Source organism: Biomphalaria glabrata, chromosome 13 (genome assembly GCF_947242115.1).
Source record: "Biomphalaria glabrata chromosome 13, xgBioGlab47.1, whole genome shotgun sequence".
NCBI lineage: Eukaryota > Metazoa > Mollusca > Gastropoda > Planorbidae > Biomphalaria > Biomphalaria glabrata.
In genome coordinates this window covers 21,890,094-21,915,198 of record NC_074723.1, presented here as the reverse complement: position 1 = coordinate 21,915,198, position 25,105 = coordinate 21,890,094, and the positions used below count along the sequence as shown (strand labels likewise).

The window sequence follows — 25,105 nt, the reverse complement described above, 5'->3', positions numbered from 1 at the left end:
GATGTATAATACGTCGTGCTTTTTAGTTTGCAAGTGTGACTAGACACAAAAATACTTTATAAAAGAATAGGTATAAACAAGACTCTTATTTAGACATACACACACACACAGAGAAAGAGAGAGAGACCTCTTGCATAAATGAGAACTATGAAGCTAATATGACAGGAAATAGACTTAGATACATTTTGATACAATGAGATGTTGTGATGTTTATCTTACAAATGAAAAAGAAAGAAAGAATGCAAACGATGCATACAGAGACACAAGGAAGAAAATACAAGAATTTGAAAGATATTGGGACTGAATTATTGTGTGCTTTGGTGTTATTCAACATTGCTTTTTTTTTTTTTTTAATTAGTCTTTTGTTTCATATTCTCAGAAAGGGTTTAAAAAATTTGCATATTTACATTAGCTCAGATTGCTGAATTTGCTCTTTATTACATTTATGATTATCGAATGCTTTTAGGTATCTCAGCTCTTCTCACCAGCTTGACGCGTATACTGGGATTACGTGAGGTAGTATTTGAATACCTTTATTTTATCTCCGTTTTACTCCCTGTCCAGATCCCTTTCAGTTTAGGTCAAGGTAATACTTGTGTATGACAGGAATGTTTATCATAAGTTTACACTGACGTCTAATTTACGATCCTTCAAAACAACAACATAGGATCTATTTATAGATTACTGAGAAAATCTAGTGTGTGTCGCGTTTATTACATTTCGAACCGGACAACAAACTCCCACTGTTGTATCTTGGAACTAGTTGTAGGCCAAAAGTGTTCAATTGTGTATCCTGCTACTTCTATATGCGATGCAGTGTGTGAACACTACAATGTCATTGACTCCTAGGATGTTTGCCATCTGGGAGCTATACCTCTGTGTGTGTGTTATTTCATTTGGTCTTAACGTGACAAGGAGAATGAGCTCATAAACCAACCAGATACAGTGTAAGAGCACTTGACCGTCATGGTCTTCACTCACAACTAACCTTGGATAGCGTTTCATTGTTCCGAGGGATAAGGTGACGATCACTTTTGGAAGATAAGACTGGGCACAGTGTCACACTGGATACTTAAGTCACACTGGATACTTAAGTCACACTGGATACTAAAGTCACACGGCGAGGTTCTCGCAGTATGTCCGCCTTCCACAAAGCGGTACACTTGTTCCTGCAGAATGCCAAGAAAAGGTGAACATTTTTTTTTCAATAACTTTTGTCAATGTTGTTTCAGTCATTCGTCTCTGTGACCGCTACAATTTACAATGAATCAAGTTCACAGCTCTATTTCATAATCAATTTTATTTGAAGAATTCATACTACTTTGTTTTATTAGTTTTGGTCTTAAAAATCTTTATCTTGAACAGACACGTCTGCGGGTATTTCCGCATTTAGGTCCTATTCATTGATTAGTTTCATCTGTAAATAGAGGTTCAAGGACATTTTACACACCGTCTTCCAATGCTACATCTATAGGCATAGCATTAGAAACTATAAATACACTTAACCAGGATTTGTTTTTTCGGGCCGGGCCGGGTTGTGGGTAAGGGGGAAATAGGTGCAGGGTAAAAATGTTCCATTTTTTAAATCATTCACTAGTTATTAAGATACATATTCGCTCGTACAAATGGTTGGTCAGCGGCATTAAAAGTGTCTATTATTCATTTTTACAAAATCCAAACTGAAACGTTTAGTTCAGATTACTAAAAGGATCTATAGATCAGAAGCAACATGTTCTGTCCTATTAAAACCACAAATAAGAAAATCTGACTAGCCACTAATAATAATACTCTTTATTATCCATGAAGAAATATGTTTTATAATGTGTGCATTAGAAATACATTATAACTATAGAGCCAAAATATACGCCCACTGTTGGTTTCACTTGAAAGTAACAAGTGAAATGTTTACAATAGATCAAGTCTTCTCAACATTTGATGGCCAGGTTTAAAAAAAAACGAGTTTTTGTGTCTGTTTGTTTTTTGTTGACTATATCTTGTATCTCCTGCCGACAAATCGTTCACGACTTTTCGTTCACGCGACTATTCGTTCACCAGACATTTCGTTCACCCGACAATTCGTTCACGCGACTATTCGCTCACGGACTATACGCTCACAGACAACTTGTTCACCGACAACTTGTTCACCGACAGTTGGTTCACGACAAATCGTTCACGCGACTATTCGTTCACGGCACGGACAAATTGTTCACAGACAAATCGTTCACTGTATAGTAACATATTGTTAATATTATATATTCTCGTCGCGTGTTTAATTTATTTACATTAAAACTTTTGTAGCTATTATTTCCAAATGCTAAAAATTTCTAGAGATCAGGTCAAATCCGAGTTTATTTAATTTCGTTGTTGTTGTTGTTGTTGATATTTTGTTAATGAGGACAGAATGTGATAAAAATTATACTTAAAATAAAAAAAAAAAGAAAAAAAAAAGAGATCTTACAAGCTAGCTGAAAAATTTAAACGGGCCCTCACTTTACTATAGGTAACATTTTTACTTTCACCTTTAATATACCTTTACACCCCCTCTTTTTTTTTCATCTACCGGGAATCTACCCATTCATCTAGATACTCTAGTTAACACCTAGTGGAGTGTTAGACAGATTGGCTCCTCTGGAAGTCATACAACTTTATTGGACATTGCCTATACACATGTTCAATCTGTTAACATTGAAAATATCTACTAGACACTAGTATAGTACTTTCCATCAAGTTTAAAAGGAGTTCTATTTTATTTTTATTTTAGTTAACTTGTTTCAATGTGACCACCCATTGGTAGACTAATTTGATTGCTTGGACTTCAATGACAAATTTATTGAAACAATTTTATTTTGTTGTATTGCGATAAATTCTAATTTTTTGATAGGGAACCAAAATATTTCCTAGTGTTGTATTTGTAATTAGTTTTTTTTTCTTAGATGTCTTAATTGATAAGTATTAACCTTAGATCTGTATATAGTATGTGACGTTCAGAGTTGAACAGTGAAACCATATATATTGTACCAAATCTAGTACCATTGTTAAAAAGCTAATTATCTCTCGTAAAAACACTGAAAGGATTGTGGAAAAAATACTAGTGTGTCTGAGCTAGCCAGGAAAACCAGTGACTTGGCAGAATGCATGACGCGTAGGACGTAATCATCTTCTTTTTTGAAGAAACGTCTGTATTATATAACATAAATTTGTTTTTGTTAATAGGATATCAATAAAAATGGGTCTGTTAATTAAACATCTGGACCTCTATTAAGAAGATAAGCAAATATGGATAGGTCGAACAAGACTACATGACGGACATGACTGTAAAAGAAGGCCTACATTTTGAAAGTAAAAATGTTACCTATAGTAAAGTGAGGTCCCATTTAAATGTTTCAGCTTGCTTGTAAGATCTCTTTTTTCTTTTAAGTATAATTTTGTATCACATACTGTCCTCGTTAACAAATATTAACAACAAACAAACAAAAATTTACAAAGAATTTCTGATCAGGCCCGATCTCTAGCAATTTTTTGTTTTTGGAAATATCCAGTGAACGATTTGTCTGTGAACAATTTGTCTGTGAACGAATTGTTAGTGAACGATTTGTCGCGTGAACGATTTGTCGTGAACCAACTGTCGGTGAACAAGTTGTCGGTAAACAAGTTGTCTGTGAGCGAATAGTCCGTGAGCGAATAGTCGCGTGAACGAATTGTCGGGTGAACGAAATGTCTGGTGAACGAATAGTCGCGTGAACGAAAAGTCGTGAACGATTTGTCGGTGAACGAAATGTCAGTGAACGAATTGTCGTGTCCCCCTCCTGTGTGATGGTAAAATCTCAAAATCTTAGCCTAGAGGGTTATTCTTTTCAATTTTATTTTTGAAATGTTTTTAGTTTTCTTATGAATGTTTTTCTCAACAGCTGTCCGAATGGAGTTTGTTTGCTACCAAATAGTTTGCTAACTGCATTTATGATTTTTCTGAAGTTTATTTTTTTTTAATGTTCAGATTGCCATATCAGGCAGTGAAAAATGTCACTAATAATGTCACTATTAATTTCACAAATAATGTCATCTATAATGTCATGATAAAGTCACTGATACTGTCACTAATAATGTCATAATATATGATATTTTCTACAAAATTTAGATTTGTTAAAAGAATATGATTTCTAATTTCCGGTTTCCTGGACTAACCCTTCTAGTTCAGTTTTTTTTTACTGTCCGTCTGTCCACATACTCACAGGGTACTCTTTAATCATTATGCTTGAAATCTCTTCCTCTTTACTTACAAACAAACTGTCCGTCCAAATGTCCTCACTCACACATCCCCACTCACACATCCCCACTCACACATCGTCACTCACACATCCTCAGTCACATATTCACACTCACACATCCCCACTCACACATCCTCACTCACACATCCTCAGTCACATATTCACACTCACACATCCCCACTCACACATCCTCACTCACACATCCCCACTCACACATCCCCACTCACACATCAACACTCACACATCCTCAGTCACATATTCACACTCACACATTACCACTCACACATCCCCACTCACACATTACCACTCACACATTCCCACTCACACATTCCCACTCACACATTCCCACTCACACATTCCCACTCACACATTACCACTCACACATCCCCACTCACACATTCTCACTCACACATTCTCACTCACACATCCTTAGTATCACCTACACTCGGACACACAAACACATAATGTTAAATTATTGTCGTAAACTCACACTTCCATTGGACAAATAATTTTCTCTTTAATCCCAAAGAAATCATAGTAAAGAAAAATCTGGCCAAGAATTCTCTTCTGTAATGAGATAATTTTTTGTTGTAGAAACCCGGAAGCAACAGTAGCTGTTAGCGATGTAATGTCCAAAATATTTTTTTTTCTTTTACATAAAAAAATCTGTTCAAAGCACAAAGGATAAATAAAAACAGTATAACAGGGGAAGTAACAGACCTTTAGACGCAAAAAGGCAGACGTAGAACTGTCGCTTTTTTTTTAAATTTATAGAATTAGGAAAGGTTTCCAAGATGTATTTTTCCTCGATCAAAATTATTATTCTAGTTTTGCTTTCTTTAATTTTATCATTAAAACAGATTTTAACCATTCCTATTTTCCAAATTATTGAAAACCATTTCACACACAAAAAAACGTTGCTGCGAGGCATTGCATTCGACACTTCAATATCCTCCACTTCTGCAGGTGTGACATGTAGTAATTCGGTGATTAGAAGGTATCACTAACTGTTATGTATACATTTTGTAATAAATGGGAATACGCGAAATTAAGAAGCATTAAAAAAACAATATTAAGATACACACGCACAAATCATTTTTAATTTCAGGACAGATACAGGTAGGAATTTATCTTATCTTCTTATCTTATAAAATAGAAGATGATTACGTCCTAAACGTGTCAATCTAGTCATGCATGATCATTAATGACTTACACTCTGCCTAGACGTTAGTTATCCTGGCTTCTTCAGGAAACCCATTCTATTCTCTGAAACTAGTACATATTACCAGATGTACATTGAAAAATAAAACATGGTAACATCAGTTGAAAGAAAAAAAAAGAGATATTAATTTAAACAAGCAGAACATAAACAAATTACTTTAAAAAAAAACATATCTTAAACAAGGGAAAGAACCACACAATCACTGCCTTATATCACAATATTGTTAGATTTATCCCACGTTTCTTTAAAAAAAATAATTCATTAACACTAACGGATTAACTAATTTGTTTTTGTTTTTTTCACGAGCCACGGGAAATACTGCATTCCTCATTAATCTTCGGACTCCAAGACAAACCTTAGTATTATTATTTTTATTGATTCATGCATTGTCTTCAGCTCTGGACAATTGTGCACAATGTCAACTAGATCCAAACACGGGAAGTGGGAGAAGAACATGGAGAGGAATCCACCCAAACAGACAGAGGAAGACGATATAAGCTTTGTCAAAATAGAGACAAGATGATTGATTAAGAAAACAAAAAGTAAGGGAGAGAAATGGCGGCTAAGGAAGGCAAGTCAAACTCATCTTTAACCTGAATTAAAAGCGTAAAAGCTATTCACCTGTCCGTTTCAAAGAACTTGCGTGACCTAGGGCGGGCAGACGTCAGAACTGACCTATTGAAATGCTTGTGTCAGTGACCCGCCATGATCTCCAGCGTCCTCGGTACAACGCGCTGCTTGCTAGGTAAAGATGTCATCCATTGCTCAATATCCGGTGTTGCTTATAAAATAAATCTGCTCCACGGGGTTTGCACGGTACGCCAGACAGTCTGTGTGTGTGTGTGGGGGGGGGGTATGACCTTTGGTAAGTGTTTTGGGGTGGGTTCTGGGTTTGAAAAACTAAGTTTGATGTAAGTTGAAACAACCTCAAAATATAAACAAGAGAAACAAAACAAAACTAATATTAAGTGTAATCGTATCAATTAGTTTGGTTCAGTCATGTGATTAAATTTGTAGACTAACAATCATAAATCTGTGCGATAAGAAATATTTTTACCAATTGTTTTTGTTTAGCGCTATTTCATGCTTTCAAATTAAAAAAAAAAAGATTTCCAAAAGTGGACAGCTCAGCTAAAAGCATGAAACTTACAGACTGAATTTACCCTAATAAAAAATTGTCTCTTTTATATATATAGTTTTTCAAACCGACAATTCTAGTGGCAGAATTTAATAAAATGTATTTTGTTTCTAATTGTTCTGAGTAGAAATTCGAAGCTACTAGAAGTGAGTGTAAAACAAATATCATCTTTACACACTCCTCTGGCAAAGTGGCAACCTACACGCGGACACTACATTACACTATATACTTATGTAACAGAGAATTAATAAAATTCTGCAAATCTTCTTAAAAAATCTTTTTGTGTTTGTACATTTATTTATTGAAAATGTTTTTAAAAATTAAAGTGCAACCTAATAGCATTCTGCATAATTGAATATTTTTGTCGCTACAAATGAAATAACTTATCTTAAATATAAATCTACTTTCGATTCACTTAAAATCTGCGACTTTAAAACAAAGTGAAACTTATAGAGATTATAGAATTCTGTTACGTGAACCAAAACAAACTAACGAATGCCAGACCATTGAAAGACGGGCACTTTATCAACCTGTATGTTATGCATGCATCGTAAGGAAATGTAGAGTATTACTTCTCAAAATTCACATAGAAATCATTGTGATCGAAATAGACTTGACATTAGTTCATGGTCTTCCGTAGACTTCTCTCTTTTTTGTTTACTGTATACAACTTAAGAGAGAATATATATTAAGCACAGGAATGAATTCTCTTAACAGTAAAAAAAACAAACTTTTAAGGCAGAGAATTATATGGACGTTTTAACTTAACTCACTTTACAAGAATTACGTTAGAAGTTGAAAACAAGGGGACTTTATCCGTTTCTAGACTGAGTGCTCCTACCAGGGTGTCAGGTAAGGAGAACTTTAAAGTTTATACACTGATACACGGGGAATTAAATGCATAGCAAAGGCCTCTGCACAGAAATCTGTTTAGGGAACAGTGTACTCCTGCTCAACCTAAGCTACCCTACCTTTCAATCTCTAGCAATCAAACCCTGTTTGTTACATGCATTGTTGTAAGGTCATCAAAGTAAGTCAAACTGAAGCAGATCCCAAGATAAATGGAAGAGTGTTTTGGAGGGGGGGGGGGATCTCGATGCAAATCATGATCAATGGGGGTCCTTGAAAATCTCTGCAAAAGGTCACATCATGTGGGATTCCCCAAACAAAATGGGTTCATTCCCCTGACTCTGTTAACGGCTTTGAATGTCAGACTGTTTATTATTGTGCACCATCTGCACGCGCAAGGCGCGAGGTCTTTATGAAGTGCGCCTGGATGACAATAAAGCTACCCTTGGTTTTGCTCACCTTGATCAGTCTCTGGTCTCCTTTTTTTTTTGTTCAGCTTCTAGAATTAGGAACCAACTGAAGATAAAAACAGTTTCGCAATTTAAACACAGATCTAGGGGGATTAACACTATGTTTTAAAATGGTTCTTTTAATTCCTGCCTAAATAATATTTGAAAAAAATGTTCAGTTATTATTAAAATGCATTGCTAATTACGAATTATATTCCTGTGGCCTAAAATGCAAAAACACAGATCTAGATCTACAACAGCCAATAATTAATTAATTGGTTGTTGATTTTTTGTATTCATGTTTCATTACGTACTGCGTAAAGTTTTAACTTGATCTGCTAATGGTTCTATGAGAAATAAACTGAATGATAGGGATGATATAAGCGTTGTAAAAAAAAAAAAAGTTCAATACTTTGTCCGAAAAAAACAACTTTGCAAACAAACTTCTAAGCAAAGAAAACAAACTCGCACTTCCAATTAAATCCCCAAAATGCTTAGCAATAACTAGCATTGAGACGATGAAAGCTCATTTTAAATGTCTCTTTACAATTAAGTGTAAGACTTCTCAATCTATGACACAGACTATAAAAAGCTTATCTGTTTCTATGACTGACATTGAACATGTGAAAAAGGATGTCATGTGCACATCAGAGTTCGGTGCATTCATCATCTCTCTAAGCTTCTGGTATACAAGAAAAAATACTATGTATATGCAACATAAAATCTATAGTCCAGACATCACGACTCTTATATTAAGTATTTGGCTTGTGCATCGACCTGTGCTAACCTTTGCTATGGAATTCTGGACACCTTACACAGGTTGCGATTTGACGAACGATTTAGTACTAATATTTACTAAATATGTTTTTGAACCTGGTCTACCCAAATATATGTGAGCACAAGTGCACATGACTTATGACTTCAGTCACAAAAATAGTTTGTCCTTATCCTCGAATACGAATCTGGAATATTCTCTTGACATACGAAGATCTCGTTACGTCAACTAACTTGTCTAACTGCAGTTTAGTCACTTCGTCAAGAAACTGTTATCCCTATAATGTCAGATCAGGCAGAATCCATTAGATGAGCTTAGAGGACGGAAGTAGGTCTCACAGTACTTTTAGATCGACATCAAGTTGATTTCTCAAATTTAAACTGAGCAGACAGTCTAGGGGCTTGTTTGTCTCCGATCGACATATCAGGGTCTATAAACTGGCACTCCAGACAAGCTAAGGGCTTGCTTCTCTCCCATCGACAGATCTAGGTCAATAAACTAACTCAGCAGACACTGACATACTAAAAAAAAAACATTTCTTAAGACATGTCATTTCTAGTTTAAATCAGCAAATGTGTGTGTACATAATAATTATAGACAATTATATCAGACTAAGAGAGTGAGATTCTAAAATGTCACCGCATTCTACAAAAGGTCATAAAATAAAATACGGGCGAGTCATCAAAATTAGGTCGAGACTTCCACGTGTGATTTCATTGCTTTTTCAATAATTTCAAGGCAAACCATTTTTCTTAAAAACATTATTCAATCAGATTATGTAGGTCGTAATTATCGTCCGTAATGTATAAGATAAGAATGATGATAGAAATCTTGTGAAACTAGAGGCTTATATCCTAACGTCCGAGCAATAATGTGTAACTAATGATAACTTGGTGAGATTCAATCACTGTCTCATCATCATCATCATCACTCCTTTGAGTTCCTCATGGAACATAGGGCCTCGACAAAAACACGCCACGCTCCACGGTCTCTTGCTAGCTTTTTGATGGTGTCCCAGCTCTTTCCTGTCTTCTCTGCTTCTTCAAGTACACTGCGTCGCCATGTTCTTTTTGGTCTTCCTCTGCGTCTTGTTCCCTGGGGGTTCCACTCTAAGGCCTGCCTAGCTCTGTTGCTGGTAACTTTTCTAAGCCTGTGACCAATCCATCTCCACTTCCTCTCTAAGATCTGCACTTCTATATTTTTCTGTCCACTCATCTCCCACAGTTTGGTGTTTTCTACTTTGTCATACCAGTGTATATTGAGGATATTTCTCAGGCATCTGTTGATGCAGGTCTGTATTTTTTTTTGTTGTGGCTTCAGTTGTTCTCCATGTTTCAGAACCATACAGTAGGACACTGTCTCAATCAGTTGGAATTCACTTGCTATCTCATAAGCAGTCTACGAGTTGCCTTTGAAATGTAAATTAGCAAAAAAAAAATATAGATAAACAAATATTGTAACAGAATTTTTATTACACTTTCACTTGTGGAATGTGAGTTTGTTAGATCTAATTAATATTAACAGGAGCATTGTCAGCCGGTGAGGGTGTGGTGTGGGTAGGAACTTTACGAGTCCGCTTTTCCCTTTGCAAGCTCTGCACATGCAAGTCTATCTTGTACATTAACAGAGTGAAAACCCTGCTCATGCAAGTCTATCTTGTACATTAACAGAGTGAAAACCCTGCTCATGCAAGTCTATCTTGTACATTAACAGAGTGAAAACCCTGCTCATGCAAGTCTATCTTGTACATTAACAGAGTGAAAACCCTGCTCATGCAAGTCTATCTTGTACATTAACAGAGTGAAAACCTTGCTCATGCAAGTCTATCTTGTACATTAACAGAGTGAAAACCCTGCTCATGCAAGTCTATCTTGTACATTAACAGAGTGAAAACCTTGCTCATGCAAGTCTATCTTGTACATTAACAGAGTGAAAACCCTGCTCATGCAAGTCTTGTACATTGCTAAGAATGTCGTCCTCGTCTAATTGAATTTTCACAATTAAAAATTCTGTGTCTTGTCTTTCTGATTGTATAAAACCGCCAGCCTGTTCATCCGTCTATTTGTGTATGCATCTATCTTTTTTTTAACAACTTACTAAAAGATTGCACATCGTTTATTATATAAAGATATAGCTATTTTACTATTAGTGGGAAACTGCACGGTTATTATTAGTATTATTTTGTTATTAATATTGTTAAGAGAAAAAAAATCTTTTGAAATTTAGCTATTTAAGACTAACCAATAAAAGGAATAATTACCATAATAGTTTATCTTTGAGGAGCAGGTTTCAAATACACTATTGTATGTCAGAGGATATATGACAGTGTTTAAAGGGTGTACACCGAGATTGTTTGAAGATGAAAATGTGACTTCACTGACATAAAAAAATTATTCTTTTTTTGCTTCCGTGTTAGTTGTTACCCTTCATTCTCAACTATATTTCAACTCAGAAAAGAAACCCTAACCTTACATCCACACTCTATCGACCCGCATGTCATTACTTTAATCCATCATCATAATTTAGACTTTAAAAAAAAAGAACTCTAGCTGTAGACACCTTCTTGCTTATTCCCATGAACGAACGCCTTGAAGCACCGCGGGCAGTGTTTTCATCTTTAGCCTCCATTACACACTTCCTGTCTGACGTTTAATTTAGCCTCCAACCAAAAAGAAAACAATTAAGAAAGATTACTCTCGCTCCTTTTTCCCCGCCAAATTAATTATTGACAGGACTTCAGTGAAGAAAGTGATTTGTTGACCTTTTTTTTTTTCACGTCGGTTTTGTATGCCTAGAATATAGGTTAGGCTTCCTTTTTTTTAATGTAAATGTAATTCTTATTTATTCTAAAGAAAATGTAAATTGTTTTGTGTTTTTTTTTTCAAATCCACGATCGATTCCTTTTAAATATGTTACCACTTGAAAGGTTTGTAAATTGTGAATAATGCCATTTTGGTGAAAACAATGAATATTCTCAGACTGTTAAACATAGATTTAAATTATAGGCCAATGCGCGGGCTTAGAATCGCACGGACAGCTGGTGAATTTCACTCGAGCACCGCTTATTTGGATGATGAAGTTCTGGTGACACAAGAATCACGGGGCTTGGGGTGCTTGTGCCCCCCCCCCTCAGTGGCCTCCGAAGACATCCTCTGATGATAAGTTGCTCATTCTTTTAGCCTTTTCCGATCCTAGAATAAACTCAGAGGTGCAGTTTAAATGTATTATTCTTTTCAACAAGAGCTGTAAACTTGATAGATTGATAGAAACTTCAGGAACGTGAGGTGGGCAAATAGAAAATAGTGCAAGAGCTTGAATAAATCTCTTTAAGGTCTTGAACACGCGCTTCGTTAGTCTCATCAAAAACCCGAGGTCTCGCCATCTAGCTAAGCCTTGATTGTAATATGACATGTCTCACAATATACAGCTCGATAACTACAGCTGTTGCGTAATTATTTACAATCTCAGTAAAATGTAAAAGTTTGCTACCATATTTATTACAATGTTTACTGCTACAAGATCCTTTGAACTTTGAATTATATTTTACCATTGAATTTCACACAATTCTTCTTCTTACAACTATGAATCACAAAATGGGTATAATTCTCGGAAACCTAAAGTTTCCTAAAGGACTTCTTCAATTTATCGATTTAAGTTATAAATGTTTATCATCATAGCAATTTATAAATAGGTATATTCATAAATATATCCTTTAATAAATGTCCTCATAAAAATATAACGGTTGTAAAAAATATAACAGTTAATGTCTATAACCATAATTATGACCAAAAGTATGTTATCGTCTTTGTCTCTTTAAAAAATTGAATTACAGAATTTAGTCTTAAAACCACAGTGTGTCATCAATCCATTTATAAATGCTAAGTTTATAGCATTGTCTGTGATCTGTTTGGTTAAATGAAGTTAAATCAAAAGCCTTCAATTATTCTCCTAAGTGGAAATGTTTATAGACTGAATTCGGTTAAGCTCTTTCTTTATGCTAAATAGCGAGCGCGTCTGTCTCTGGCCTATAATCCCTATATGATACTATAGCCGGATTAATTATACTTATTTCTGTAGCATGTGTAGTTTTTTGTTGTTGTTGTTGTTTTGTTAGGTTTTTTTTTTTGTTGTAAATCTAATACCTTTGAGAGGCACGTGAGTCACTTTGGTCTTTAGCAGGCCTACAATAGTATTAGAACCCCAGTCACTTTGGTCTTTAGCAGGCCTACAATGGTGTTAGAACCTCAGTCACTTTGGTCTTTAGCAGGCCTACAATAGTGTTAGAACCCCAGTCACTTTGGTCTTTAGCAGGCCTACAATAGTGTTAGAACCTCAGTCACTTTGGTCTTTAGCAGGCCTACAATAGTGTTAGAACCCCAGTCACTTTGGTCTTTAGCAGGCCTACAATAGTGTTAGAACCTCAGTCACTTTGGTCTTTAGCAGGTCTACAATGGTGTTAGAACCTCAGTCACTTTGGTCTTTAGCAGGCCTACAATAGTGTTAGAACCCCAGTCACTTTGGTCTTTAGCAGGCCTACAATAGTGTTAGAACCTCAGTCACTTTGGTCTTTAGCAGGTCTACAATGGTGTTAGAACCTCAGTCACTTTGGTCTTTAGCAGGCCTACAATAGTGTTAGAACCCCAGTCACTTTGGTCTTTAGCAGGCCTACAATAGTGTTAGAACCTCAGTCACTTTGGTCTTTAGCAGGCCTACAATAGTGTTAGAACCCCAGTCACTTTGGTCTTTAGCAGGCCTACAATAGTGTTAGAACCTCAGTCACTTTGGTCTTTAGCAGGCCTACAATAGTGTTAGAACCTCAGTCACTTTGGTCTTTAGCAGGCCTACAATGCAGCTATGGAGACCACGGTCTGCACTCTATGATGACACGACACAATGGCATGTTTCGCTAGTTTACAATTTACAATATTCAAGTTGATTTTTCTTTTTATAAAGAATTGTGTTGACATCTTCTTTGTGTTGACATCTTCTTTGTGTTGACATCTTCTTTGTGTTGACATCTTCTTTGTGTGGATATCTTCTTAAGTCAAGACGGTCCTAAGCTTTAAAAAAACAAAAAAACTTGCTAGTCGATAAGATGATCTAAGTATATTACGTATATATTCAATGAAGAAACTTCTCATCAAATACAAAAACTTTAATTCAAAACTTGGAACAGCTATTCACAATAATTACAATGGTAAACTTTAATTAAATAAAATGGTAATATATCTCTACTTGATTAGACGATCTACACCATATAATAATGTATGTCTTCTTCCTTTGAATTCCAACTCGAGACTCAAATAATTCACGTCTTAACCTTAACACATTCCACTCGAGACTGGCGGTAATATCTTTCAGACCTCCAGCGTTACCACGTGACTAATATCTCTTTGTTGCATGGCCAACTAATCTGACCAATAAAATACAGCTTAACGTTCAATAATTAACATTTCTGACCAATCACAATTATTCTATTAAAAGGATGAAGAACGCTTGGTCTTTCCCGAGCTAACTGAAATCTTGCCGGCAAACCTTGAGACAAAAATAGACAATGCGTACGTGACACCTTTGTACACATTACGTACTTCTATATTTTAAACTATGGGGTGCGGTGGCTGAGTGGTTAAGCGCTCAGCCTCTGAACCTTGTATCCTGGGATCGAATCTCGATGAAGACTGGGAAATCGAATGTTGGGATTTTTTGGGCTTCCTTGAGTCCATGCAACTCTAATGGGTACCTGACTTTAGTTGGGGAAAGTAAAGGCAGTAGGTATTTGTTCTGGCCACATGACACCCATCTCATAAACTTTGGCCATAAAAACAGATGACGTTTACATCATCTTCCCTATAGATCGCAAGGTCTGAAAGGGGAAACTTTACTATCTACTTACTATATTTCAAACTTGCCTGTGTTGCTTACAAGAAAACTTGAAACTGACACTTAGAAAAAAAAATCTGTCTACGTCATACGCCTATATGTTAACTCAATCCGCCATGTTTTTTTTTTGTTTTGCACTCTTGCCTTTCCATTCCATATTTTTCAAATTATTTATGTCATTTATTTCTCGGCCATGTAAAAATATGTAGACTAGTGTCTCTAATCCAATTCTATCTGTTATGAGCTCTAGCATAATTTGATATCTCACTATGGAGAACGAATTGAATTAAGAAGCAATTCTATTGCTTGACAACCTGAGCTGTTTCATAATTGTGTTTACTTATACATTAATCTGACAGGTATAAATGTTATTCATTCGGTGTATTCACTCCAACATGTGAAAGTATTTTGATCCCAACCGTTTTGTTTAGTTTATTTCATGTTTCAATAAATGCTAAAGCTGAAAAAACAAATATACTCACGTTATAGCCTCTAACATTCAATTAAATTTAGCACCTGTTCAACTATATTGTGGATAAGGTAACGATTTTTTTTTTAGGTTATTCAAATAAATTGCATTGAAATATATGATATGGTACGTAAGAATTAGGTCAATGGGTCATCTTCTTGAGTCGATTGCTCGATATTACAGAAGAAGAAGGAAAGTCGGTAATTGAGACTTAAGAAGTACATTAATGATGTTCTTGAGACTTAAGAAGTACATTAATGATGTTCTTGAGACTTAAGAAGTACATTAATGATGTTAAGAGCAAACACTTTTCGTGGCCGAGTGATAAAGCAATCGGCTTTCGAAACTAGGAGTCTCGAGTTTAAATCCCTGTGAAGACAGGGGTTTTTTTACGCCCCTGAGTCCACCCAACTGAAATAGGTACCTGATTTATGAAGCGTTTATGGTCGTTGTGTTGGCCACATGACATCCTCGCCAATCGTTGGGCATGGAAACAGATTAGCTTCCCATCATGATCCTCCACAGATTGCAAGGTCTGAAAGGGCTCTACCTTTTCAAATTGTCATTATTTCCCACAAAGCATAGACTCAATTCTGCGCGTATTGAACTGTAAAGTGGTCAACCTGATATTTGTATGAACAAGGACGATAACAACCACAACAAAAACATAACACTATATATATATGATAGGTAGTGTTGAAATCACTGGACTGACTGCCTTTGTGTAGCAAAGGGAAATAACACATACAAGTGCACCCAAAGCTGCCATAATCCACGTCAGCGAGCTTTATAAGCTAGGGGGCTAACGGAGTTGAGAGCCTGATGGTCACTCCATTAACAGGACACTTTGATGGGATTGGACTACACGTTTAATGAAAGTCTCAGACTACTGCTGTCTGTATGTTGTCACGTGACTTGCAAGACGACATCAGAACTAGGGAACAAAGTCGTAATGACAGGGTCTTGCAGGATGAGTGGATGCTGGAAAGTAACGCGATACATAGAAATACAGGGTCTTGCAGGATGAGTGGATGCTGGAAAGTAACGCGATACATAGAAATACAGGGTCTTGCAGGATGAGTGGATGCTGGAAAGTAACGCGATACATAGAAATACAGGATCTTGCAGGATGAGTGGATGCTGGAAAGTAACGCGATACATAGAAATACAGGGTCTTGCAGGATGAGTGGATGCTGGAAAGTAACGCGATACATAGAAATACAGGGTCTTGCAGGATGAGTGGATGCTGGAAAGTAACGCGATACATAGAAATACAGGGTCTTGCAGGATGAGTGGATGCTGGAAAGTAACGCGATACATAGAAATACAGGGTCTTGCAGGATGAGTGGATGCTGGAAAGTAACGCGATACATAGAAATACAGGGTCTTGCAGGATGAGTGGATGCTGGAAAGTAACGCGATACATAGAAATACAGGGTCTTGCAGGATGAGTGGATGCTGGAAAGTAACGCGATACATAGAAATACAGGTTGTTGTTTTTATTGTCTAGCTTCCCAGTTCCCAAGCCCAATATTATCATTGTTCTCCAACGCGCTTGATCCTTTGTATACAGTAAGAATAGTATCTTAACAACGTTGTTTTATGCAAATGAGATCAGAAAATTTTATTAATTGTATGTAATATAATAATTATAACAAGGAACGTAATAGTATAGCGCTCTGTTTCTGAACCAGATGGTGAAATGTGGCAGTGAGGGCTGGGCTTAGGAATAGGATGTTTAGGACCTCCTTAGGTCTACTTAGCTTACGTGGGGAAAATAAAGACAATAGGCATTGTGCCAGCCACATAATAAACACAGTAATCGTTGACCACAGCACTCACCCATTGGCCTGTTAATACTAAAGGAAAACTAGCTGACCATATTTACTACATATATTTTAATTTTAAGATGCAATAGGAGAGTTCACACGAGTATAACATACATACAGCAACATCTACATCTGTAGTGATGGTGTTTAGCTTGTAAGAGATATATTTTCTATTTACTTATTACTAGAAACAAGAGATTTTAAATTAAAAAGCTCTATACAGGGTTATGGGTGGCCAAGTGATGAAGCGCTTGACTTCCGAACTGAAAGGTCTGTTATCTAAGCTTCTGCCTGATATAAAATGGATTTTTTCTTGATGTAAAAGTTATCTGTTTACTTAATGAGAGAAAAAAATGCCGCATGAAAAATGTTGTAACGGGCAAAAAAATTCTATCACATTCTCAATTTGTGTGAAGAAGAGCAGTGATTGGACAGAAGTGTGCTTGATCATGCGCATTTTTAGTTTCCGGTTAGAGCAGTTCCAATTGTTGCTTCGGGACATCCTCAACATGGCGGACGACAACAATGTCCCCACACACAAAATCAACACAGGAGACCAATCTGATTTATATTGGTTTGAAGAATACAAAATTCGTGTAACGATATCGTCTTTGATCTCCCATGAGGGATTTCCGATAAAAGCTCCCTCAACCCTTTCTGTTTCATCCCTAGTGCCGGGACTCCCTTCATCCCCACCCCCCTCTTTTCCTCCACACACTTCCTATTGACAAGTGACTTCTTATCTTTCAGACAACGGAATGTCCAGTAATGCCATTACCATGACCACGCAACGATTTTCATTGTGTTTTTTCCCCCTCTTTTTTTGTGTTCTGAAATCTCAAGTACGGAACTTCATCTTGCTCATGTTATGTGAAACATGCGCATTGCAAATATTTGTAAGTCCGGAAATTCCCGGAGAAATGTCAATAGCAGATGTTTGATGAAGAGCGAAGATCCCCTATAATCTCTCCATTTAGTGAAATTTCGTTTTTCTTGAGAGAGAGAGAGAGAAACAGAAAGAAAGGGAGAGAGAGAGAGAGAGATGGCCTAGATGTTAGCTTTGGATTGAAACAGTGATAATTAAAATGTATGATTTATGTTTGTTTCGTTAATTATATTTTTAGATTAAATATTTGGAAACAAGGTTAATGGCGAGAGCCATAAATTAAACAGAATGTATAAACATTGGCATTACTTTTTAATTAGGCTACCTGATGTTAACTTTAACAAAAAAATTAGGTTACCTGATGTTAATTTAATTTTTCACTTTCTTTTCTGAACTGCAAATTTTTTATTCTAAAAGATTTATAGTTCTAGACTAGTATATGATTTAGCTATAGGCCTATTATATATCGAGTAAATATTTTTTAAAATCTAGTCTGTTTCATATGAAGAAATTGTCACACCTAGGCTAACACAGCATTAGAAAACATAATCACACTAGAAATCTTTAGAAATGTATAAAACAGCAAAAAAAAGTAAAAGATCCTCTTTTGTTTGTTAATATGAAGACCTTTCGACCGAATATCACGCCAATACACCACTTTACCACGTTGTGTCACGTTTTAAAACGACCTAACGACCTTGTGTCACGTTATAAGACTTTGACACTAGATACAAAAGTGAAAGGTATAACACGATAAAGAGACCTTGTCGCACGGCTTCAAGTATACACAAAAACGATCTTTTGTCATGCTAATATAACGACCTTTTTATCACGCTAAACGTTACTATCACTCTAGAATATCATGGCCTTGTGCTAACTTTTACTTTATCTTTCTTTCCATTTCCAGGAAACAGAGTATGGAAGGCCAGCTGTACTGTGAGGCGCATGCGCCCCCGTCTCAAGGCTCCACCCCAAGTCCAGAGACGGACGAAAAGGTGAGTACTTTCTATGGCATATGATGTTTGACTCATTGTTGTTGCTTTTATTTTGGCATATCATCTTAAAACCCAGTGGTTGTGTTTAATGATGTAAAGCAACAGCCGTGCCTCTAGATTTAATTAGCTGTAATTAGCTGGCCAAACCACGATGTTTGAAAACGTCTTTACAATGTCTGCGAAATAATTATTATTAAAAAAGAAGTATAAATATATATTACGAACGGTAACTCTTACCTACTTCCTGACCCATACATGATGTTATCTCTATATAAAATTTTGGGACTCACTATGTTAATATGAAGATAATTGCGACACTCGACGTTGTTTAAATTAAAGTCCTTTTTTTAGAGGCGGCTTCTTTAGGGTTTCATTAAACAATTTATAGACAAGATATCAATAGATGTGGAAGGAAGAGGGAAAGTCAAATCGCATAGATTATCATCCTTTTATTTAAACATTTACAAGTCCATAGGTTACTGCACCTGAACCTATGTCAAATCTTGTTAACCGATTTTTTTTATAAAGCTTATATCAACTCACTCTGTCTGTCTTGTCTATCTGTATATTGAAAAGTTTGTACACGTTATTTCTCCTAAGCTGAAATTTTGATTATTTCTTTTACCTAAACCAATAGAATCAATAGAATCAATAAAAAAATTAACCAATTAGTTATTTAACTATTGGTAATTAAATATTTTGTTTGGTATCTTGAACAAGGGAAAGAAATCGTACTTGACAGATGTGATAGCATAAGATGAACTAGTCCCCCTTAGAAATCTTGAGCCCTGAGATAATTTTTATGCATTTATAAAACGATCATGTAAACATTCACAGGATACCCCTTTTTTGCAACTGGTCCAGACACGTGATAGGATCATAGCGCACTGAGAACGCTAAAAGCTAAACAAAAGCAATTGCTACTAATATTTCTATCGCACATATTTATATGTCTAGTTCTACCATACAACTAATGACATGACTGATCGTAACTAATTGATACAATTACACTACATATTAGTTTTGTTGTTCTTGTTTTTTTAAAGTATTTTATTTATTTTTTGTGTGTTTTAAATTTAAAAAAAAACAACATGCACGATTATTGATAATTATTTATATAGCTCCTCCTTAGTGGTCGAAGATGAATACATTTCCTATTCACTCGAAGGTGACTGTTTAGTCCATACCTCGCTTTAAAAAGCCGGCCGCATACGTGGCATGGGTGGGCTAGGTCAGTTGCAGATAGGCCTGCTTCTTCTCTCAACTTTTTGTTGGTTCGGTGCTCTTTCGCCCAGTCCACTCTTCTTGCTTTAAATCTTGAGACTCCGAGACTCACAGCTTCACGCCATGAGGAGCGATCGAGAGCTAGTGCTTCCCAGACGTGATGTCACATACCTTGAAGGCGCTTTTCAGAGTGTCTTTGTAGCGCTTGTATTGGCCCCCCTGGGAGCGCTTTCCTGCACACAACTCCCCGTACAGAAGTCGTTTGGGAAGGCGTTTGTCTGGCATGCGGACTACATGTCCCGCCTATCGAAGTTGGGACCTTTTTAATGTCGCGCTGATACTGTACATGTTGGAGAGCTATAAGATTTCTGTGTCTGGTATGTGGCCTTATGGATACTCCTTAGACAGCGTAAGTGGAAGGAGTTTAGTTTTTTTGGTGTGGCGGGAATTTAGGGTCCAGAACTCTGATGCATATAGGAGTGACATGAGGACTACAGCACTGTAGACTTTCAGTTTTGTGGATATGCTGAGTCCTATTCGTTGCCACACTTGTCCTTGAAGTCTGCCAAAAGCAGCACTGGCACGAGCAACACGGAAGTCAACCTCATCATCTAGATTGGCGTTTGTTGATATGGTGCTTCCGAGATAGACAAACCTTTTGACTTTTGCTAATTTCTAGCCATCTATGAGAATGTCTGGTTCTGTGACAGATTTATTTGGAGGAGGTTGGTGCAGCACTTGTCTTTTTAACATTTATGGTGAGGCCAAAATCTTTGCAGGCATTAGCTCGTTTGCTTGGGGCATATAATCTGGAGCATCTGGTTTGGAGAAATAGATTTTTTTTTTTTGGGGGGGGGGGGATTAGCACAAGGATGTACTACTTATGCTTCATGTTTCCATTGGTACCAGGGTATATGTGCAAATAAATAGTCCAACAGTTGGGGCTAGACAGTAATAACGATCTTTTATATACATTCTGTTAATGACTTCCTTCACCTTTACGTTCATCTATCCCTTAGTCTGTAAACCGTTGGTCACCACACAGGATCTGTTGATCGTCTTTTTTTAGTCCTCTCAGTCTTTTGCCTTGAATAGAACCTCTTTATATGACAAACCTTTCCACTCCTTAATATGATCTTCCCATCGTTTTCTCTGCCTCTTCTTTGTCTTTGAAGGAAGGTCTTTGCGAGCCCCGTACTTTTCTTTGAAGAAAGGTCTCTGCGAGCCCCGTACTTTTCTTTGAAGAAAGGTCTTTGTGAGCCCCGTACTTTTCTTTGAAGGAAGCTCTTTGCGAGCCCCGTACTTTTCTTTGAAGGAAGCTCTTTGCGAGCCCCGTACTTTTCTTTGAAGGAAGGTCTCTGCGAGCCCCGTACTTTTCTTTGAAGGAAGGTCTCTGCGAGCCCCGTACTTTTCTCTGAAGAAAGGTCTTTGCGAGCCCCGTACTTTTCTTTGAAGGAAGGTCTCTGCGAGCCCCGTACTTTTCTTTGAATGAAGGTCTCTGCGAGCCCCGTACTTTTCTTTGAAGGAAGGTCTCTGCGAGCCCCGTACTTTTCTTTGAAGGAAGGTCTCTGCGAGCCCCGTACTTTTCTTTGAAGGAAGGTCTCTGCGAGCCCCGTACTTTTCTCTGAAGAAAGGTCTTTGCGAGCCCCGTACTTTTCTTTGAAGGAAGGTCTCTGCGAGCCCCGTACTTTTCTTTGAATGAAGGTCTCTGCGAGCCCCGTACTTTTCTTTGAAGGAAGGTCTCTGCGAGCCCCGTACTTTTCTTTGAAGGAAGGTCTCTGCGAGCCCCGTACTTTTCTTTGAAGGAAGGTCTTTGCGAGCCCCGTACTTTTCTTTGAAGGAAGCTCTTTGCGAGCCCCGTACTTTTCTTTGAAGGAAGGTCTCTACGAGCCCCGTACTTTTCTTTGAAGGAAGGTCTCTGCGAGCCCCGTACTTTTCTTTGAAGGAAGGTCTCTGCGAGCCCCGTACTTTTCTTTGAAGGAAGGTCTTTGCGAGCCCCGTACTTTTCTTTGAAGGAAGGTCTCTGCGAGCCCCGTACTTTTCTTTGAAGGAAGGTCTCTGCGAGCCCCGTACTTTTCTTTGAAGAAAGCTCTTTGCGAGCCCCGTACTTTTCTTTGAAGGAAGGTCTCTACGAGCCCGTACTTTTCTTTGAAGGAAGGTCTCTGCGAGCCCCGTACTTTTCTTTGAAGAAAGGTCTCTGCGAGCCCCGTACTTTTCTTTGAAGGAAGGTCTCTGCGAGCCCCGTACTTTTCTTTGAAGGAAGGTCTCTGCGAGCCCCGTACTTTTCTCTGAAGAAAGGTCTTTGCGAGCCCCGTACCTTTCTTTGAAGGAAGGTCTCTGCGAGCCCCGTACTTTTCTTTGAATGAAGGTCTCTGCGAGCCCCGTACTTTTCTTTGAAGGAAGGTCTCTGCGAGCCCCGTACTTTTCTTTGAAGGAAGGTCTCTGCGAGCACCGTACTTTTCTTTGAAGGAAGGTCTCTGCGAGCCCCGTACTTTTCTTTGAAGGAAGGTCTTTGCGAGCCCCGTACTTTTCTTTGAAGGAAGCTCTTTGCGAGCCCCGTACTTTTCTTTGAAGGAAGGTCTCTACGAGCCCCGTACTTTTCTTTGAAGGAAGGTCTCTGCGAGCCCCGAACTTTTCTTTGAAGGAAGGTCTCTGCGAGCCCCGTACTTTTCTTTGAAGGAAGGTCTTTGCGAGCCCCGTACTTTTCTTTGAAGGAAGGTCTTTGCGAGCCCCGTACTTTTCTTTGAAGGAAGGTCTCTACGAGCCCGTACTTTTCTTTGAAGGAAGGTCTCTGCGAGCCCCGTACTTTTCTTTGAAGGAAGGTCTCTGCGAGCCCCGTACTTTTCTTTGAAGGAAGGTCTCTGCGAGCCCCGTACTTTTCTTTGAAGGAAGCTCTTTGCGAGCCCCGTACTTTTCTTTGAAGTAAGGTCTCTACGAGCCCCGTACTTTTCTTTGAAGGAAGGTCTCTACGAGCCCCGTACTTTTCTTTGAAGGAAGGTCTCTGCGAGCCCCGTACTTTTCTTTGAAGGAAGGTCTTTGCGAGCCCCGTACTTTTCTTTGAAGGAAGGTCTCTGCGAGCCCCGTACATTTCTTTGAAGGAAGGTCTCTGCGAGCCCCGTACTTTTCTTTGAAGGAAGGTCTCTGCGAGCCCCGTACTTTTCTTTGAAGGAAGCTCTTTGCGAGCCCCGTACTTTTCTTTGAAGGAAGGTCTTTGCGAGCCCCGTACTTTTCTTTGAAGGAAGGTCTTTGAGAGCCCCGTACTTTTCTTTGAAGGAAGGTCTCTGCGAGCCCCGAGAATCTTGTGATATGGCCATAAAGTTTATTTTACGCTTTTTGGTAGTTCTTAACAGGCCAACATGTCATTCATATGGACCGATTGTCTCGTTCTAATCCTGTTTCTAAACTCTTCGTTTGTGATGCACTGTTTTGTATCTGATACCTTGGATCTGTCTGTAGCATTTCAATTCCATTGCTAAGAACCACCTCTCTAATTCTGCATGTAACGTACAAGATTCGCAAAAATATTAGAGTATGGCCATGACCAGGCCTCGCATAAGTCTGATTGTAGTGTCGAAGGCAATTGTTTTGCTTTTGACTGTGCAATTCTGGCCAATAGTTCAGGTTTAGTTCCATCATCTGAGACGATAGCTCCCAGATATTTAAAAATACTGATACTTGGTGCTGCCAGCGTTTCGCCTTCAATACTGATCTCCTTTTTTAAATCCCTGTTGGTTATTGGTCATAGTTTGTGTTATATCGTCATTGATTTGCATGTCCTACACAATGATTCCCAATGGGCATAATCAGTGATTTTATTTGTTTGTTTGTTTTTATAAACAAAATAGGTGCTTGTACTCAGTTATAGATTGCCTAACCTTTAACTACTAATAAATTAATAATTAACGTTAAAATACAAGAAAATTAATAATTGTTTCCCCACATTTAAAAAGGTGCCGGTGCGTCGTACCGGTGCGTAGCGTCACAAAAGATTACTGGGCATAATAATTGTGATACCAATATGTTAATGGAAATGAACATAAAATCCAAGTGATTTAGTTCAAGGATAAGTACACAACAGTAAGATTCAATAAAATCTGGCCACATGTTAACTATGAAAGAAGAGCTCGTTAACGCAAGGGAGAGAAGAAAAACAAGGATAATGGAGCTACAAGAGACGGTGATGGTGTCGAATCATCTAGTCTAGGACGAAATGTAGCCGGGGGCAGGGCTTGAGACAGAGATTTTAGAACGTGTTACAGAAGTGAAACCCAGGTCTGGGTTGATTTAATAACATGTGTTTATGTTTTGTTTAGTCTAGATGTCAGTAGTAGGCCTACTAAGCAAGGGGGTTAGTTTATAATGTGTATACAAAGTGATTTGGTTTACATGATCTATGTTTAGAATATTCTGGTTAATTGGCTAAGCCTGTGCATTCCAGATAACGCCACACCATTTTTTCTGGCAGAGTATGAATTTTACATGTAGGTTTTAAGGTTTTGAAAATGACTATTTCTGAATAATGAATGATCCCCAGTAGACAATTATAATTGCGATACTTCAGAGAAATTCGATATTCAGCGACTGTTCTTACGATCTATATTATTCCACGAAATAGCTAGATTTCTATATAGATCACATCTAGGTGGTGGATAAAACAATGCTAGCTCCTTTTTATATAAGATAAAATAATTGTATTGGTTCAAACAAATGACAATTCCGTTAGAAAACAAATGTCCACCTCAGCCTTGCTTCACCCTTCACGTATTTCTACGTTGGGGCACCACATCAGATCTGCTGAACGTCAGTTAAACCGTTGGGGCACCACATCAGATCTGCTGAACGTCAGTTAAACCGTTGGGGCACCATATCAGATCTGCTGAACGTCTGTTAAACCGTTGGGGCAACACATCAGATCTGCTGAACGTCTGTTAAACCGTTGGGGCACCACATCAGATCTGCTGAACGTCTTTTAAACCGTTGGGGCACCACATCAGATCTGCTGAACGTCAGTTAAACCGTTGGGGCAACACATCAGATCTGCTGAACGTCTGTTAAACCGTTGGGGCACCACATCAGATCTGCTGAACGTCTGTTAAACCGTTGGGGAACCACATCAGATCTGCT

General features: G+C 37.7%; 1 protein-coding gene across 14 annotated transcripts in view; it reads left to right on the top strand.

Moving 5' to 3' along the window:
• LOC106057400 (rap1 GTPase-activating protein 1-like) overlaps window positions 1–25,105 on the top strand; it is a 508,422-nt gene that overhangs the window by 416,787 nt on the left and 66,530 nt on the right. For 13 of the 14 annotated variants that reach the window (XM_056007679.1, XM_056007681.1, XM_056007677.1 and 10 more), the window contains one exon: window positions 18,670–18,757. In XM_056007679.1, the coding sequence (XP_055863654.1) occupies window positions 18,670–18,757 (88 nt within the window). Of the gene's footprint in view, window positions 1–564; window positions 1,190–18,669; window positions 18,758–25,105 lie in introns of all 14 variants that reach the window. The other variant, XM_056007691.1, reaches the window with a different exon arrangement.